The following is an 18,297-nucleotide window of genomic DNA, read 5'->3' as shown; positions in this document are numbered from 1 at the left end:
TGAAGATTTTGTGTGAAGCTGACTTCAGCAATTTGAAGCAATTTGAAGCATGCCATTGCCTTTATCCAAATTCTTTGAAAGTAGAATCTACCACAACACACATTGTAAATGTGATGGTAACTGATTCACATTACATTGCACAGTAGATACTATGAAGTGTGATGTGCAAAATATACTACTCACCTTTTGATAGGGATATTCAGTTTTGTCATGTTTAAGTATACACTTGACAAATGAGAATAAGTTTTGTGTATCAAGGAAAGATAAAAATATTCCTATCAAAAGTAGAGTAGTATATTAGATAATTATTCAGCAGTTGACATTTTCCCCAAAATCTGTAGATTGTTTGTTTCCTGGCAGTTATTTTTAAACTGTGCTTAATAAAATAAAAGAATTGGTTCTCAGGCAATGTTTTGTGAAAAAATAGTGCTGGTGGGCGGTGTCTTTTGCGGTGGGGTGTGTGTGTTCAAAGTAGTATGTAACCAAATAAACAGTTGTGCACAATCAACCTGGGAAAGGACCTCCCTACATAAATGTATTCCTTAATGACTAAAATACTAGAATACAGTATTTGACTACTGCTGGACTTGGACAATTTAAGGATTTTTGATTTTTTAAAATAAAAACGAAACATGCGGCAAACAAAATGATGCGGGCGGTGCCTGAGAACCAAGACAATTATTTTTTTATGCCATGAAGGCCATGTTGTGAACATCCATTCTACTTGATGTAACCTGCAATTTGATTGGTCCATTCGAAATGTGTTTATTCATGTTATGATGGTGTATATTCAGATATAGTGTACATGTTGTACTGTTCCATTGTGTACAGTTCTACTGTTACTGTGTTCTGTGACTGTACAGTTCTGCTAATTGATGTTTGATGGGATGTTGTACTGTGAATCGAGTGGCGGGCTGAAGATTCCGATGTGCCAAACACTGCTATTGTCACTCACTCACACACACCAGTCCTTTTGACTAAGAACTTTTAACAACACTTTGAAAAAGAGAAACTATATTTTGTACCCAGAAATGCTATCCATCTGTAGCAGGGTGTGGAGTCATTTCATAGATGACATCAAAACCTGTTTGGTCATGTGGACAAGGTGCTCGACCTTGGATCAGAAGGTCCATGGTTCGTGTCCAATCACAGACTCAGAAAAGTTATGGTCACAACGCTGGCGCACAATATGGGACTGAGCATGTTAATATCAAATGTGCAGAGGGAAGTCTCATTGCCCTCTATGTGGCCCAGGTCGTGCGTTCTGTTGACGAAGGAGTAGGAGTAGCTGTTGTAGCTGGGTTTGGAGTCATCCTGAGGATGACATCCTTACCTTCACAAATATATCCTGTAACAAGGTCTCACCACTTGATTCTTAAATTCGCAAAACAAGAAGTCTTGGGTTTGTCTCGTCTCTATCCCCTCCCATTTTAATGGAACGCAATACCACTCAAGTTTTGAGAGGGATAAAATGTACAGAGTTTTCATTTGTATTATTTTTGGGTTCCCATCAATAATCCTCAGAAAAGGAGGGATTCTGAACCAATGTCCTGTATCCCTAATTTTTGTGTGTAATATATATATTTCCTTTTATTCTACAAGGTCCACTGAAAGGGTTTCCACAGCTCATCCCTATCAAAGTTGAGTAGTATTAATGTTCCTATGGTGACAAATCGATAAGGCTTCCACACCTCATTATCCCTTTCATATGTTGAGTAGAATGGATATAACCATTATTCCAAAAGTTCAACTGAAAGGCTTCCATATCTCTACCCCTATCAAAAGGTGAGTAGTATATACAGGTTCCTATTCCTTGAGGTGCAAACTCATAAGGCTTCCACATCTCATTATCCCAATCAAAAGTTGAGTAGAATACAAGTTGACAGCTAGACTTACAAAATCCTCCTGTTATATATTTGTAACTCTAGTACTGAGAGCCTGTAATAATATTGAACATGTGTTGCTATTGTTGTCAAGTATGGTTTGTAGAGAAACACTGAATAAATCTTGGAAATAAGTTAAGTTGTTATCTCATGTTTCCAGAAATGTGTAGAGGGCGCTGCAATTCTCTGTGCAGAGTTACATCCCTTGATCATGCCAGAAACCTGTTAGTGGGTTGGAATCGTGGTTTTCCCCGAGGTTTGTCAGCATCATACCCATGCTTGTGAGTTACCAAAGTGGTAGACGTCTGAGACCTGCATTACCTCCCACTTTCCTCCCACATCAAGCTGACATATGCCCTGATATAACTGGAATACTTCCAGTTAAACCCAACTCACTTACTCAGAATTTTGTGTTCTTACATGTTATAGGACAATGGTGATTTCATAAACAAAACAAAACAAAACAGTGACAATCTGTTGGGTTTTGATCAACATTTAATATTTTGGGGTTATTTACAGATTTTACAAATGAAATCATCTTCTGTTCATTTCTTCTTCTTCTTCTTACTACTGAGGCCAGTGAACTCAAAACTTTTCAAGGGATCAGCTTGTCTCTTCTGAAAACAATCAAATGTAGAATTATTTTGAGAATTAGATGAACATAATAATGTGTTGGCAGCACGATAGGTTATATGGCCGAAACATTAACAGTAAATATCATCTGGGGTGAAATGAGGTTTAACGTCGCGTTCAAGATTATTGCACTTGTATAGCGGCATCCATGTGTGGGGCTGTTTGTACTAGTCCGGACTGATGCCAAGTTATATTGCTAGCCCACTGAGATACCATGCCGCAGTTTAACATGAATACCCCACTCAGACACCAGTCCTTGGCTTATCCCCTTAATCCAGAGTGCCAGGCTGGGTAACAAAAAGTACCATCTTTTAACGTCATTTGGTATGATGCAGCCGGGGATCAAACTCCGGACCTTCCGCTCTCTGCGCGGACGCTCTATCGCTAGACCACGGAGGTGGTCTGAAATCATCCTCATCAACAACTTGTCACATTAATGCACCATGTTCACAATACACCACATGAAAACAGACACATCAGTAATCTTCCAGAAGACGGGACTTTCGGCTTAACAGGGTCCAGACTAACAAGGGTTCATTAACAAGAATTCCTGACTGACCTTGAACTTCAACTGTCCCCTAGATGGGCCGGGTTTGTTACTTTTCTTGGTTTTGTCGGTCTTTTCCTCCTGCTGTAGATTCTTCAGTGTCTTCGGAACTGAAACGATACCACAATGAAATGTTTGACCTTGATGAAATTGTGGCTGTTAGAGTAGGTGTAATGCCGCAATTAGTTAATCTTCATGCAGATTGAAGTTAGTTTGTTCCTGTTTATGATATTGTCTCAGGATTGGTGAGTTGTAGGATTTGGGTTTTTTTTGTTTAACACCGCACTCAGCAATATGCCAGCTGTATGATGGCGGTCTGTAAATAATCAAGTATGGACCAGACAATCCAGTGATTCGCATAATGAGCATGGATTTATGCAATTGGGATACGATGACGTGCATCAACCAAGTCAGCGAAGGTGACCACCAGATCACTGTAGCCGCCTGCTATGACAGGCAGGGTCACCTTTTACGGCAAGCATGGGTTAATGGGGTTAATCTTCATGGGTCCGAGATGTAGGAGAACAGAACACCAGATCTTTGGTTTAGTTGGATTCTACTACCGGTACCGGTAGGTTTTTAAAAATAGTCCAATTATATCATGGCAGGAGGAAATCAGATGCAGGTCACAGACTTTCACAATGAGCACGGGTATGGCGCCGACATAACTAGAAACATAAACTGGGAAGACCAGGATTCGAACTTCAATCATAGGTTTCTGGTGTGCCAAGGGAAACAACTCCGCACAGTGAATTGCAGTGCCTTCGACAAGTGGGCCACTCATGCCAATCTGTATCTATCGTCCAATGGTCCTCAACTGTCATTTAGGGCGGTGGGGTAGCCTAGTGGTTAAAATGTTCGCTCGTCATGCTGAATACCCGGGTTTCAATTCCCCACATGGGTGCAATGTGTGAGGCCATTTTTGGTGTCCGCCACCAGCATATTGCTGGAATATTGCTAAAAGCGGTGCAAAACCATACTCACTCACTCACTCACTCACTGTCATATGTGTGTAAGCATCCATCAGTGACTCACCGAGGTAGTCCGGGACGTGTTTGAGAACGACCTGTTTCTTGACGGTGTGGAGAGCCTTGTCGTGACGCAGCACTTGAAGGTCCTGGGGGTTGTCCTCAAAGTGAGACTAAAACAGACATCAGACACGATAAAAATATTTGACACCACAGGAAGTCTCAGTACTACATGTGTGCAATTGCTTTTAAATGTGTATGGGACGGTGTGGGCATCTTTTAACGCCGCACTCAGCAATATTCAAGCCACATGATGGGGGCCTGTGAATAGTGGAGACTGGACCAGACAATCCAGTGATTGATATAGTGAGCAAATATACATGCAGTTGTGATACGTTGACATCAAGTCTGACCATCCCATCCATTTAGTCACTTCTTACGACCAGCATAGGTTACTAGTAGAATTGTAATGATACGGTGGGGTTGCGATACGATACGTATCCAGATACTGTGGGTGCAATACCATTCGTATCCCAATACAGTACTTCCACAAGTTGACATTCTTTCTTTTTGCAGATGAATCAGAACCCTGAATCATTTGTTATTAAATTTTAGAGATCAAACATGGGATAATGTACAGCAGAAACCTATTGGTAGAGGTCACTGTGAATGTCATGCTATTTATGTCCAACATGAAATACTAGAGAATCTGCGAAAGTTTCTGTCTTTATTCATGTGTTCATACACCAATAAAATTTGTAATGAAATGTATCGTATGTATCGGGATACAAGGGTTGTAAATTAATGTATTGTATCCTTGGCCATCGTATCGCAATACAATACTGTATAGCGGTATCTAACACCACTAGTCGCAAGGGCCCAATTCTTACCTGGATTCTCAACAGGTTCCCAAATTAGTTGGCCCTTACAACTAGCAATGGGGTGCTGGGGACATATTCTACCCAGGTCCGCACTGGGGAAAGTGCATATAAAGGGACTTATATATTAGTTTATCTGCAACCTGTGGCCTACCTTCAGTTTCTCTGTTGTGAGCAGCTCCTGTCGAATCTCCTTCATCCGGGCATCTCGGATTGCCAGCCTCGTCACCGCCCGCATTGCATCCTGGAGTGAGTGAGTGAATCGTGTTTGATGTTGTTCATTATGGTGTATCTTCCTCACAGCGGCATTACACATTGAGTAAGTGAGTGGATAGTGTTTGATGTTGTTGTTGTTCGTTATGGTGTATCTTCCTCACAGGGACATGAGTGAATACTTTGAGTGCTTGAGTGGGTGAGTGAGTGAGTGAGTGGTGTTTGATGTTGTTCGTTACGGTATATCTTCCTCACAGCGGCATTACACATTGAGTAAGTGAGTGAGTGAGTGAATAGTGTTTGATGTTGTTGTTGTTCGTTATGGTGTATCTTCCTCACAGCGGCATTACACATTGAGTAAGTGAGTGAGTGAGTGAATAGTGTTTGATGTTGTTGTTGTTCGTTACGGTATATCTTCCTCACAGCGGCATTACACATTGAGTAAGTGAGTGGATAGTGTTTGATGTTGTTGTTGTTCGTTATGGTGTATCTTCCTCACAGGGACATTAGTGAATACTTTGAGTGCTTGAGTGGGTGAGTGGGTGAGTGAGTGAGTGAGTGGTGTTTGATGTTGTTCGTTACGGTATATCTTCCTCACAGCGGCATTACACATTGAGTAAGTGAGTGGATAGTGTTTGATGTTGTTGTTGTTCGTTATGGTGTATCTTCCTCACAGGGACATGAGTGAATACTTTGAGTGCTTGAGTGGGTGAGTGAGTGAGTGAGTGGTGTTTGATGTTGTTCGTTACGGTATATCTTCCTCACAGCGGCATTACACATTGAGTAAGTGAGTAAGTGAGTGAATAGTGTTTGATGTTGTTGTTGTTCGTTATGGTGTATCTTCCTCACAGGGACATGAGTGAATACTTTGAGTGCTTGAGTGGGTGAGTGAGTGAGTGAGTGGTGTTTGATGTTGTTCGTTACGGTGTATCTTCCTCACAGCGGCATTACACATTGAGTAAGTGAGTAAGTGAGTGAATAGTGTTTGATGTTGTTGTTGTTCGTTATGGTGTATCTTCCTCACAGCGGCATTACACATTGAGTAAGTGAGTGAGTGAGTGAATAGTGTTTGATGTTGTTGTTGTTCGTTATGGTGTATCTTCCTCACAGGGACATTAGTGAATACTTTGAGTGCTTGAGTGGGTGAGTGAGTGAGTGAGTGGTGTTTGATGTTGTTCGTTACGGTATATCTTCCTCACAGCGGCATTACACATTGAGTAAGTGAGTGGATAGTGTTTGATGTTGTTGTTGTTCGTTATGGTGTATCTTCCTCACAGGGACATTAGTGAATACTTTGAGTGCTTGAGTGGGTGAGTGAGTGAGTGAGTGGTGTTTGATGTTGTTCGTTACGGTATATCTTCCTCACAGCGGCATTACACATTGAGTAAGTGAGTGAGTGAGTGAATAGTGTTTGATGTTGTTGTTGTTCGTTATGGTGTATCTTCCTCACAGCGGCATTAATGAATACTGTGAGTGAGTGAGTGAGTGAGTGAGTGAGTGAGTGAGTGAGTGAGTGTCCATAGTACAGTACAATCCCCAAACCCTGTGTTTCACATCCTGGCAAGTTAGCTTAGTTTCAGGGGGGGAAGCCTTAAAAAGAGGGGTCATAAAAGTACATGTTTGGTGCTAAAATGTCAAGCATGATAAAAGGTCCTCAATTCTAACAGCTATTCTGGCCTAAATCCATTAAAGACCCATCTATGACATCAAATACTTTAAATGCAACTAATTCACATTGACAGTTTTCTGTAAAAGTTTATTTTGTAACTTACCCTAGATCGGTATCTGAAGCCTTCAATTTCCTCCATCTTGAAGTTGTAAGGTTTAAAGAGATTTTCGCCTTCAGCTGAAAGACAGAATGGTATTCATGACATGTAAGCTATGTTAGGGAGGGATGGGGAGGGATGGGGAGGGATGGGGCCGTCAGCAAAAACTTGACAGGATCAGGGAGGGGTCAACCTTTTCTTCAGCTGGACCTCACACGGCTTCCTATAAGAATGCAGTGAGTGAGTGAGTGAGTATGGTTTTACGCCGCTTTAGCAATATTCCAGCAATATCACGGCGAGGGACACCAGAAATGGGCTTCACACATTGTACCCATGTCGGGAATCGAACCCGGGTTTTCGGCGTGACGAGCGAATGCTTTAACCACTAGGCTACCCGACCGCCCCATAAGTATGCAGTAAATGGCTTAAGGAGTAATGCAGGATAAGTAAAACATTTATGTAATTGTGAGGGTCATGGAAATATGAACCCAAACAAATGAACGTCAGTGTGTAAAGATGTAGCGGTCTACCCACGTGCATGATCAGCTAGGTCATCCTCCACCTCCTGCAACATCGCCATCTCCTTGATGTTGACGAACGACAGCGCGGTGCCGTGGTTGTTGCCTCGTGCTGTCCTGAAGTCAACAACACATCATCATGTGGTCAGTCAACAACGTTACGTTGAAATATGGATGCATGCTTCCTGTACAAAAAGTTCACACCCAGGGCCCTGTTCCACAAAGCGATCTCAGCACTAAGGCGCTGGTAACTCCCATACGTTAACACAAACTTACAAAAATTATAGCGCTAAGATTGTTTGTTTGTTTGTTTGTTGTTTAGCGCTGCACTCAGCAATATTCCAGCTATATGACTGCGGTCTGTACATAATCGATTCTGGACCAGACAATCCAGTGACTGACATCATGAGGATTGATTTATGCAATTGGGATATGATGACATGCATCAACCAAGTCAGCGAGCCTGACCACCCGATCCCCCAAGTCGCCTCTTACAAGCATAGTTGTCTTTTACAGCAAGCATGGGTTGCTGAAGACCTATTCTACCCCGTATCTTCACGGGTGCCACACATTATTACCATGTAGGGATTCAAACCCGGGTCTTTGACGTGAAAGTCAATGCTTTCAACCACAAGGCTACCCATTCACACTTTAGAAAAGAGTGATCAGTGACTACAACTGTCAAAAACCAACCTTCCTACTCTGTGTATATAGGAGTCTACATTCCTGGGGAAGTCAAAGTTGATGACGTTTGAAACATTCTGGAAGTCAATTCCTCGGGACACTCCATACTCATGGATCTTCTTCTTGTGTCTGAAACATTCCCCAAACTCACTGATGCAAAGTCGTCTTAGTCTACCTGAAACATTCCCCAAACTCACTGATGCAAAGTCGTCTTAGTCTACCTGAAACATTCCCCAAACTCACTGATGCAAAGTCGTCTTAGTCTACCTGAAACATTCCCCAAACTCACTGATGCAAAGTCGTCTTAGTCTACCTGAAACATTCCCCAAACTCACTGATGCAAAGTCGTCTTAGTCTACCTGAAACATTCCCCAAACTCACTGACGCAAAGTCGTCTGAGTCTACCTGAAACAATATCTCAGCAATATCACTGCAGCTGTACATAATCATGACAAGACCTGTCACCTCTGTGCTACACAGCAATGGCAAATGTTTGTGGTTTCGCGTAAACCACACATCATTGACAACATTAATTCAAAAGGCAACATAAACCTGACTTACTTCTTCTTGTCTTGTGGCTTCTGTTTAGGATCGGCCAGAAGTGTTTCATCAGATGCAATGATGTAGCTGTATACATCCTCATTGAACTGGGTCACAATGTGACACCTGAAACACAAAGGATGAGCTGACAGTAATCACAGGTAACCACGGCAACTTCAACCTTCAGCAACAGAGGTTTTTATCGTCTATTTCAGAGAAAATGAGGCATGCACCACCCATCTGATGAATTTTTTTTTTTTAAAGTTTACTCATGTTATCATGATTTTGGCAAGATGCTATTTAGAATTCTATCTGCGTTTTACTGGAAATCTGATATGTTTAATGAGCAGGAAAGAACTGTTAAAACTGCGAGTCACACACACTTGCAATAGTTTCATGACAGTTATTTTTTCTGACCAACAACAAACATAAGATGTTAGGACTTAGGAGACATAATTCTTTTGGTTACTTCCACACATTGTCAAACCAGCTAGGATATCTTTAAGACATTTACCCTCACATCCTGTTTCCTTAATTTCATATTGTCACACACTGTCAACAGTGTAATCAGGAAATGTTTAACTGCCACATCTTGTCAAGTTTCTTATATAACACTGAATAGATCAGACATACGCCAGCCATGAGTGTTGTTCCATAAAGCACACACCTATGCTGTTTATGAAATGGCCGCTTATAAATACCTTTTTACAAAAGTTAAAGTAAAGGAAACAAAAGATAGAACAGAGATTTGACCATCTCTGACTCTGTGGTAAAGGAAAACGATTCTTCTGTCTACCATTACGAACCTGGAGTTGACTGGAAGTTCTGAGTTGAGGACACAGGCGTTGACACCAAACTGTTCCAGGAACAACTTCAACCTACAAGCACAAACAGCCACTAGGTTTACAGTATACGTCAAGTCAACACCAATATTCTTTTGCCATTAAATACAACTGGTTCTGAGGAAGATACTTTGCCAACAACCTGCAGATGGGTGCCTATTGTCTATTACCCATCTGTGTACCTCTTACTGACCAATCAGATTCCACCTTCAATATCACATGCATTTGTTTCAAACAAAATGGCGGCGCTCAGTCAAGATGATCTGATTGATAATCAAGATCTATACTGTAACATAACAGATCCTCCTTGAGAGTTTCATATACATTTGGTGGTGATAATGTTCTTTCAGTTCATTCAGAAATCTATATATTGCATCTCCCCTCAACTTTGAGAGTAAAACAAGATGGTAACCTAAGAACACCTTACACCAGTCACATCTTGATCCCAGCCTCGCAGTGGACCATGAGTTTCCTGTAGTGTATGTCTGTACCCCCCGTATGTATCAAGCAATGTCTTCACTTACTTGTAGCAGCGGTCTACCGAGTTGACAAACAGGATGGACTTCCCTCTGATTAGACCCAGCTTGAACAGAGCGCACATCAACGTGAACTTGTCCTCGTCTTCACACCTGCAATATGAGTGAGTGAGTGAGTGAGTTGGTGAGTGAGTGAGTGGATGAGTGAGTGAGTGAGTGAGTGAGTGAGTGAGTGAGTGTCACACTGCTTTGAACACAGGGAGGAAACCCAAAGGTATGGTCTCACACGTTTACCACTCGTGAACCCGTGTGATGACCATAGATATTAACCAGGGTGAATTCATCTTCCCAAGGCAAGGAGTTAACTGACTTTGAAAGTCCAGTTTCCACCCTTGCCGAACTAGGCTGGAATTCCTGGGCTCGATCGTAGCGCCACCAATGGTTATTACGAGTTATGTCCCTTTCAAGCCTCTCCTGTGGACCAATCAGATTCCATCTCTCGTATCACTTGCATTTGTTTCAAACAAAATGGCGGCGCCCAGTCAAGACGATCTGATCGATAATCAAGATCTATATTGATCTATATCAAGAAAAATCGGGTCTTACATCGTGAAGTGCATCAAATCAAGTGAGCACCTTGATTAGAAACATGAAAAGACTTGGAAATTATCTGTTGACAACAAGTTGGCGGTGCACATTTTTTGCAAGTCCTGCAACCGACCAAAATCTGCACAACTGTTTACTAACCGGATTTCGATTTCGGTGCGCGATTTTGATTGGACTATGCATAGACTCGTTAGTCCAGCCAAAATGTAACTCCATAATTCCTGCCTAGTTCGGCAAGGGTGGAAACTCGACTTTTATAGTCAGTTAACTCCCTTGCCTCGGGAAGATGGGCTAAATTTTGGCTCTGATCCCATTATCAGTGTATCCTGCTACCTAAAGGTATGCAACTCTCACAGTAAATTGTTAACTTGTTAACTTGTGACACTTTCAATCACTGGGCCACACCTGCCCCCTTGTGTAACTTTATGACATGAACAATACTTCAATTTAAAAGATCAGATGACAAATCAAATCCACTCGAGAACTTGTATTTAATGTGACATGAACACATGTTGTGATACAGACGTGTAGTGCTTGTTGCCATGACAACATGGACCTACTTGATGTGGTACTGTGCAAGCTGCCATGTCTCTGGAAGTCGACTTTCCTCAAGTTTCAAAATCACCTGTTCAATAAATAGTTTGATAAAATAAGTATCTGAGCACAAAAGTTCAAATAGGCCAGACCGAATTAGTTTCATTTGCTACGTATGAGTCTGACTCAATTTGCAACAACAAACACAAAAATGAACACAGGAAAATATGCCTCTTTTGACTCAAAGAATAAACCTCCCAGCCTGATATGTAACATACTTTTCCTAAAATGAAAAAAAACTTAAATTATCCCTGATAATATTACTATAATTTCATATGTTTTCTTGCATCTTGGGTAAATAAATATGTAAACCAAGAGACAGAATTGGCCTTGTGTTATGAATGACAATATGGTTAAGAGTGAGTTGAACAGTATTTCAGTTATATCACTGCGTTTTAGCTTGATTTGAACCCATGACAAAACAAGAGCCAATCAGGAACAATTTGAGATTTGAACCCACGATTGTAAGTTTCTGCCACAATAAGTTGCAGCACTCTCGACAGCTGTTCCACCCATGACACCAACGAATGAGTGAGCGTGGTAGGCAGGACAAGTTTTGTCAGTCTTCTATCTGTGACACTGGTGATACCGTTTCTCCCTCAGGAAATGTTGGTGTTGGACCACCCATCAAGCACCACATAAGCTGCATTCAAATACCTATCTCCTCATCCCAAACTTATTAAGACACCAAAATCACAAGCCCTCAGTTCTGCATCCCATGAATAAAACACATGATCAAGTCAAACTTTCTACATCACTGAAGACAAATTCGAAGTACTAACAGCGTTGTGGAGCACCATCTTCTTGAGAGCCTTCACGTCTTCTGTCAGGGTGGCAGACATCAGGAATGCTTGGTAGATCTTGGGCAGGTGTCTGCAGGTACACAATAATTTGTTTCTTTAAAATAATGTTATTTGCTTTAATTAAAACCGACTTAGATTACCTACAGCTTCAGCAGGTAACACACACACCTCCACATAATAGCACCACATCTTTTACTCTGATACCTCACTCAGTGAATATCCGAGGACACCTTCAAGGAGGTTTCATCAGGTGAACCTTTGGTGAAGTTTGACCGTCCAATCAAAATAAAGAGTGGCTGGGTTGAGCCAATCACATCTTCGCTTTCTAAAATGATTTGGCTTTGTTCATTTCCCACCTCTGTTACGAAATTTTCGATTATAACGAAATAAAGCCCGCACAGAACACAAACATTCCTACCATTACTCATGTGTGGCTCAGAAACGACTGGTGTCTAAAATATCCATAACAATATGATGCACTACCTATATTATTTACAGTCGGAACAGACCATAGAACTTTGTTTTTGAGACACAGAAATCAGATATGCAGGTCCGACTGGTTCGCTCATACGCCCCAGTATCAAGAGGCCTTGCCACTGATTGGCCGAAGTGAAAGCTCTCCTGGCATGACCTCTCACGGAGGTGTCTTCAGATCTTCACGCAGAGAGATATCATATCAGATTAAAAGATCTGATCTGAATGACATTGCTTTATTGTTAAGTCATACTAGAACCAGATATGTTATATAAAGCAATCCGAGAACTGTAATCAGACTTTTTGTGACTCTCTTAGATTTCAGAGTAACGACGACCAAAAAGCGGAGATATGAAAATGAAACTGTGAAATAATTTAATATTTTGAAAAAAGTATAAAAAAGAAAAGAGAAATGTTTGTGTTAAGTTAAATAAATGTTTTCACAGAATCTTATATCTTTAATTCCACCCTGAATTGTTTTTGGAAAATCTTAGTTTTGAAAGTCATGACCAATATACAATTCCAACAATGTGAGGACGAAGTCTTACTCCAAGAGTCTTTTGATGTCAAGTTCATATCCAAATGAAAACACCAGATCTGCCTCGTCTATGATGACCATCTCGAGTGAGTCACGCAGACACAGGTTGCCTGCTTCTATGTGCGCCAGCACCCGACTTGGTGTTCCCACGACGATGTCTGGCTTCTCCATCAACATTGGCCTACAACGAACATTCTCCATCAACACTTAACCAACAAACATCTGATCTTGATGCAGACATACTGGGATTATCATTACTGCTACAATATGATGACACACATCATAACCTATCTCGTGATAGATGCTACTTGATGACTTGACACTTGTCATGCTAAGAAGCTTATCCCAGTCTCGAGTCCGGAGACCTAACAAAACATTGGTCTTCAGCAAGCCTGCTTGTTGTAAGAGGCGACTAATGGGAACGCGTGGTCAGGCTCGCTGACTTAGTTAATGCATGTCATTTATTACGTAGATCTGGTCCAGACTTGAATATTTACAGACCACCATCTAGCTGGAATGCGACATTTAACAACAAACAAAATAAAGACATCATATAAATATATATATATATGAAGATCTCACCTTTGCGAGGGCAGCGGGTTTGGTTGCGAGATGTCGACACATCTCACCTCCCGAGAGCAACTGCTCGTCAAGTCCTAGCGCCACAAATAGGTAAACAATAAACATTTGGCATTTAGGATATTATATTTTACATTTAAACTTTTAGTAGCTTGTAATTGATGTTCGAAAAGCTTATTATCCAAACTTTTGAACTGCTCCATTACTTGTTCCAGTGTCAGTTAACAAAAAATCTAATCTCTGTGAAAATCAACAATACTTGTGTCACTGATCTGGAATAGTACATAATTTACCAATTCTGTGTGTACTTATAAGACAAAGGTCACTTTGGTCTTTCAGTCACAAGAAACTCCAAATGTTCTTCATGTATTCATTTGACGAAATTCTTCAAAGATTCACTAAGACGTACATTTGTGAGTGGTTGAGTGAGTGGTTGAGTGAGTGGTTGAGTGAGTGGTTGAGTGGTTGAGTTGGTGAGTGGGTGAGTGAGTGAGTGAGTGAGTGAGTGAGTGAGTGAGTGAGTGAGTGAGTGAGTGAGTGAGTGAGTGAGTGAGTGAGTGAATGAGTGAGTGAGTGAGTGAGTGAGACTGCTCACTGCTTTTAGCAATATTCCAGCAATATCACGGCAGGGGACACCAGAAATGGGCTTCACACATTGTAACCATGTGGGAAATCGAACCCTGAGTGAGTGAGTGAGTGAGTGAGTGAGTGAGTGAGTGAGTGAGTGAGTGATCGAGTGAGTGATCGAGTGAGTGAGTGATCGAGTGAGTGATCGAGTGAGTGAGGTAGGTTTATGCCCCTTTTGGCAGTATTTCAGCCATAACATAGTGTAGTGGACACCAAAACTTGTCTCTGCACATTGTAACAATACTGGGGTTGAAACATCCACCTGACCCACTAGACGACCTATGACACTTACCTTGATGTTTCTGAATGCTTGATTACACAGCTCCTTCGATGGAGTCAGGACTACAGCACGGACACACTGCTCCGTGGCCGACTGCAGGAAAAGCACATCACCAATGAGGATTACACTCAAACAGTTGTAACTACACAGACTGTAGGGGAACCTAGATGAGCTTTAAACATTGGAGTGAGTGTGAGTGAATTTGATATTACGCCGCTTTTAGAAATATTCCAGCAATATCACGGCGGGGGACACCAGAAATGGGCTTCACACATTGTACCCATGTCGGGAATCGAACCCGGGTCTTCGGCGTGATGAGCGAACGCTTTAACCACTAGGCTACCCGACCGCCCCGTTTAAACATTGGAATGATGAGGCTTGGAAATCAACCAAAACATGTTCATAACAGGAAAGGATGACATTCCAGGTTACAGCCGATGCAGTGGACATACAAGCATAGTGAGCTCATTAATAAGTATAACTCAGAGATTTAAAATAAAATAAGCCAATGGGACTGTGTTGGTCATGATGACACTTTTCCCCTGAAAGTGAAATAAATTATTTCGATTTTGTTGGGTTTATTAATTGTCCTAGGTGTATTAAGTCAATTTCCCAGAGAAGAAATATCATGGAAAGTATTCAGATGGCCCAGTGAAAGTTGTGAAATCACATGGTCTGTAATCAGATTCCAAACCAAAATTATTTGGGGGTGTGGTCTAAAGTGATGGTGCAGGGACGTGTGACAAATGCTTTCATTGGCTGATATGTTGGCTGACTTGTGATGCTTGGCAGCCTTGCGTTCAATAGATATTTTCTAGCCTTATGATCTCTTAATGAATGTCTTGTTTTGCCATAACACTCTTGAAAAACATTTCTCTTAATAAATGCCTTATTTTACGCAAATGTATCACATAATGGTAGATATTGTTAAGTCAATTCTCTTAGGTGAATTAACCAAGGACGACAGCTAAATACCAGCAAATGTACAGCTGCACAATTACTAACATCATCAACCAGGTATGTTGTTACAACAACAAAGCCAAAGACATCCAGTGTGAAGGATGTCGACACAAAAGAACATTCTCTTACTTACTGGAAGATCCTCTTTGACAAAGTTTAAATACTGGTTGCCTAGAAATACTCTTGAGATATATATATATATATATATTGTCTTTTATTTTCGCTTATTGTTGTTATAATATTTGGATGCCACCCCTCCAGATGATTTGTGGCGCTGTCCCAATGCTCAGAGACATATAGTTGTGCTTCGTGACAAAGTCTTTGGAGTTAATGATGGTCGGGTTGTGTGCCTTTTGGGGCGGGGGGGTCTTATTAACATTATTTCTGACTTTAAAATTTAACTATGGTCAAGCATTTGCAATTAAGTATGCTCTAAAGTATAAAATCAGCAAAGTTGCTATGCTGACTTTACTTGCCCTTTAAAACTGTAAAAACAAAAGCCATCAGCTCTAGTGATTCATCGAGAATTATAACAACCCTGGGCAGTTACTAAACGCGTGGCCAGTATATGAAATTAAGCATGAAAGTCAAGGGGTGCTTGTCATAACCTTAATGTTAAAACTGAAAGATTCAGGAGTCTCTAGAATAAAACACCATGGAAGCCTTCAAGAACTCCACACGAGGGATGACTGGTAGTATTGCCTATAACATTGTATTGCCTGACATTGCAATACTAGGGACACTAAACTGGATAAACTGAATCAGTATATGGTCACTAGTAATACAAAGTTGCTGTCTTGTTACAAGCTGATATCGATCCCATATACGTATTGGAAACATGATGACATGATAGCAGCGGCTATATTTGTTATATTTGTTACTGATCTTAACAAAGTAAGATATATACACTCATTACTGATATGTTTTGTGTGCGCTACTGTTGTATTCTCTTGCATTTTCTCAATGCTTTTTAACAAGGCATTTTAACAAAAAAAACTGGGCAGAATATCATGTAACAATAACTCCTGCATTTGTGTACATAGTGTACAGATATATCCTTATTTCATACCTAGTCATCACAATAATACATGTGTATTAAATATTGGAGCATCAAAAAGTAAACCCATGAAAGTTTCCATTTTGATTGTTTTGCTTTTAGTGTTTTTTAACATGTTTAACTATCCTTGTTCTGTTTGCAAAAAAAACCATATGAAAATATGTTGACAACCATAAGTAATAATTTCTCTCACCTGCTTTGCTGCCAGTATTTTTTGTATGACAGGAATACAGAATGCGGCAGTCTTGCCTGAGCCTGTGCGAGCACGAGCAAGTACATCCTTTCCCTCCAATGCCAGAGGAATGGCTTTCTCTTGAATTGGGGTTGGTTTTCTCCAGCCTGACTTAGAGATTGCCTGAAATAACAAAGTTACGTCAAACATCTTGAAATGACAGTTTCAACGTCACTAAAGACTAGTAATAAGTTGTATGGGCTGGTAGTTAAACATTGTTAAATAAACTAATCATTAAAATAATGAAAAGTGTGAAACTTTGCAGCAATAAAGATATTTCATAAACACTTAATATGTGCGTAATCAGTAATTCTGTATCATTGAAAATGGGTAAAGGTTCTGCAAGTAACCCCTTCCTTGAAATGAGTAATAAGAATTCAAAATCCTTGTCTAGAATTTTTAATTAAAATATCATTTATAGTTACATTGCCCTAACCCAGGCAAAATGTTAAGGAGTTATGGGTTGAAATATTTCCCCATTATATTGATACTATAGTGTTTGAGAAACAAGTGTTCAATTAACAACTGATCAATTATGTGTTTCCCTCTTCATAATGTTTCATGTTCCTGACCAGGCTAGAGTTCCCATAGCATAGAGCATGACATTTGGGTGGAACTTTGTGATGTTTGTTGCAAACCAAAGATTGATGACTGTATCCTTGAAATGAATCCTAATCATGTGACTGTCCAGAAAAAATACAGAAGTAGAAGAATTCTGGATGGGAGAAAATGGGAGAATATAAAGCACCCTGCAAACCTGACTCCCTATTAACTGACCCTACCCAGGTACCCACTGTAGATCTCAAGAATTAGGAACAAAATGTCTGATTGGGAATTGTTTTACCGCAGCCCTGGCCAAAACTATTTAGATAAACATGTATCAAACGATCAGATCATGCATACACTGAAGTTTTATTTTTAGACATAAACAAGTCAAAAGGAATGTGTGTATCATCAGAAAGAAATGCGAATATTAACGACTTGTAGTGTAACCACTGTGCTATTGTAGTGAGTGAGTGAGTTTGATTTTACGCCGCTTTTAGCAATATTCCAGCAATATCACGGCGTGTGCTATTGTAAGTTTTTGTCATTAAACAATAAATCATGTGACTAATGACGGGTCCGGGTAGTCCTGTGGGTACCGGGATCCTACTCAGGTCCCACCCGACCTGAGTTACCCGTCCCAGCCCTACTGCATGGTAACCAAGTCCTGACAAGACAAGCCAGTGGTTGATGGTGTGAGCAACGATCCACAACATCTGGATGAATTGACACACATCCGTTTAGCCAGGTCAGAAATCCGAAGATGGTCACATGGACATTACTACTATTTACAGACGTCTTTATTAAAGGTGTAGAATAAAAATATAATATTATCAGCTCCTCCTTCCATGCCAGTCTTTAACAGTGTTCAGTGTATTTAGCTATGTATTCACTTCAATTTCCTTACTTTCAAAAGGCGATCATCAAGTCCCATTTCGTGAAAGCCAAGAAATTCCGAATCAACATCGTCGTCTGACATAATTGTAGATTCTGTACACACTACCATGTGTTTGCACCAACTCGTTTACCTCGCGACAAACTAATAGGAGTATCTGT

General features: G+C 40.7%; 1 protein-coding gene across 1 annotated transcript; it reads right to left on the bottom strand.

Annotated features, from left to right (window-relative positions):
* Positions 1-2,360: 2,360 nt before the first annotated feature.
* LOC124115907 (probable ATP-dependent RNA helicase DDX56) lies at positions 2,361-18,294 on the bottom strand. Its single transcript, XM_046477069.2, has 17 exons — positions 18,149-18,294; positions 16,660-16,821; positions 14,462-14,542; positions 13,546-13,619; positions 12,974-13,144; positions 11,931-12,021; positions 11,115-11,179; positions 9,997-10,101; positions 9,437-9,508; positions 8,652-8,756; positions 8,100-8,219; positions 7,423-7,523; positions 6,895-6,968; positions 5,064-5,153; positions 4,099-4,204; positions 3,076-3,173; positions 2,361-2,500 (listed from the first exon to the last, which is right to left on the bottom strand). The coding sequence occupies exons 1-17, from the start codon at positions 18,245-18,247 to the stop codon at positions 2,429-2,431; spliced, it is 1,686 nt and encodes a 561-aa protein (XP_046333025.1). The 5' UTR covers positions 18,248-18,294; the 3' UTR covers positions 2,361-2,428.
* Between the last annotated feature and the right edge of the window lie 3 nt (positions 18,295-18,297).

The sequence above is a fragment of the Haliotis rufescens genome, unplaced genomic scaffold (genome assembly GCF_023055435.1).
Source record: "Haliotis rufescens isolate VD_foot unplaced genomic scaffold, xgHalRufe1.0.p SCAF_27, whole genome shotgun sequence".
In the NCBI taxonomy this organism is placed as follows: domain Eukaryota; kingdom Metazoa; phylum Mollusca; class Gastropoda; order Lepetellida; family Haliotidae; genus Haliotis; species Haliotis rufescens.
This window is presented reverse-complemented; position numbering and strand designations above follow the sequence as displayed.

Bases quoted from the DNA above. Each gene is read 5' to 3' on its own strand.
- LOC124115907 (XM_046477069.2), bottom strand. From the start codon at position 18,247: ATGGTAGTGTGTACAGAATCTACAATTATGTCAGACGACGATGTTGAT. The intron at 16,822-18,148 runs GTAAGGAAATTG...TTGTTATTTCAG, and splicing joins TTGATGATCGCCTTTTGAAA to GCAATCTCTAAGTCAGGCTG. The intron at 10,102-11,114 runs GTAGGTCCATGT...CTCATATTGCAG, and splicing joins CTTGCACAGTACCACATCAA to GTGTGAAGACGAGGACAAGT.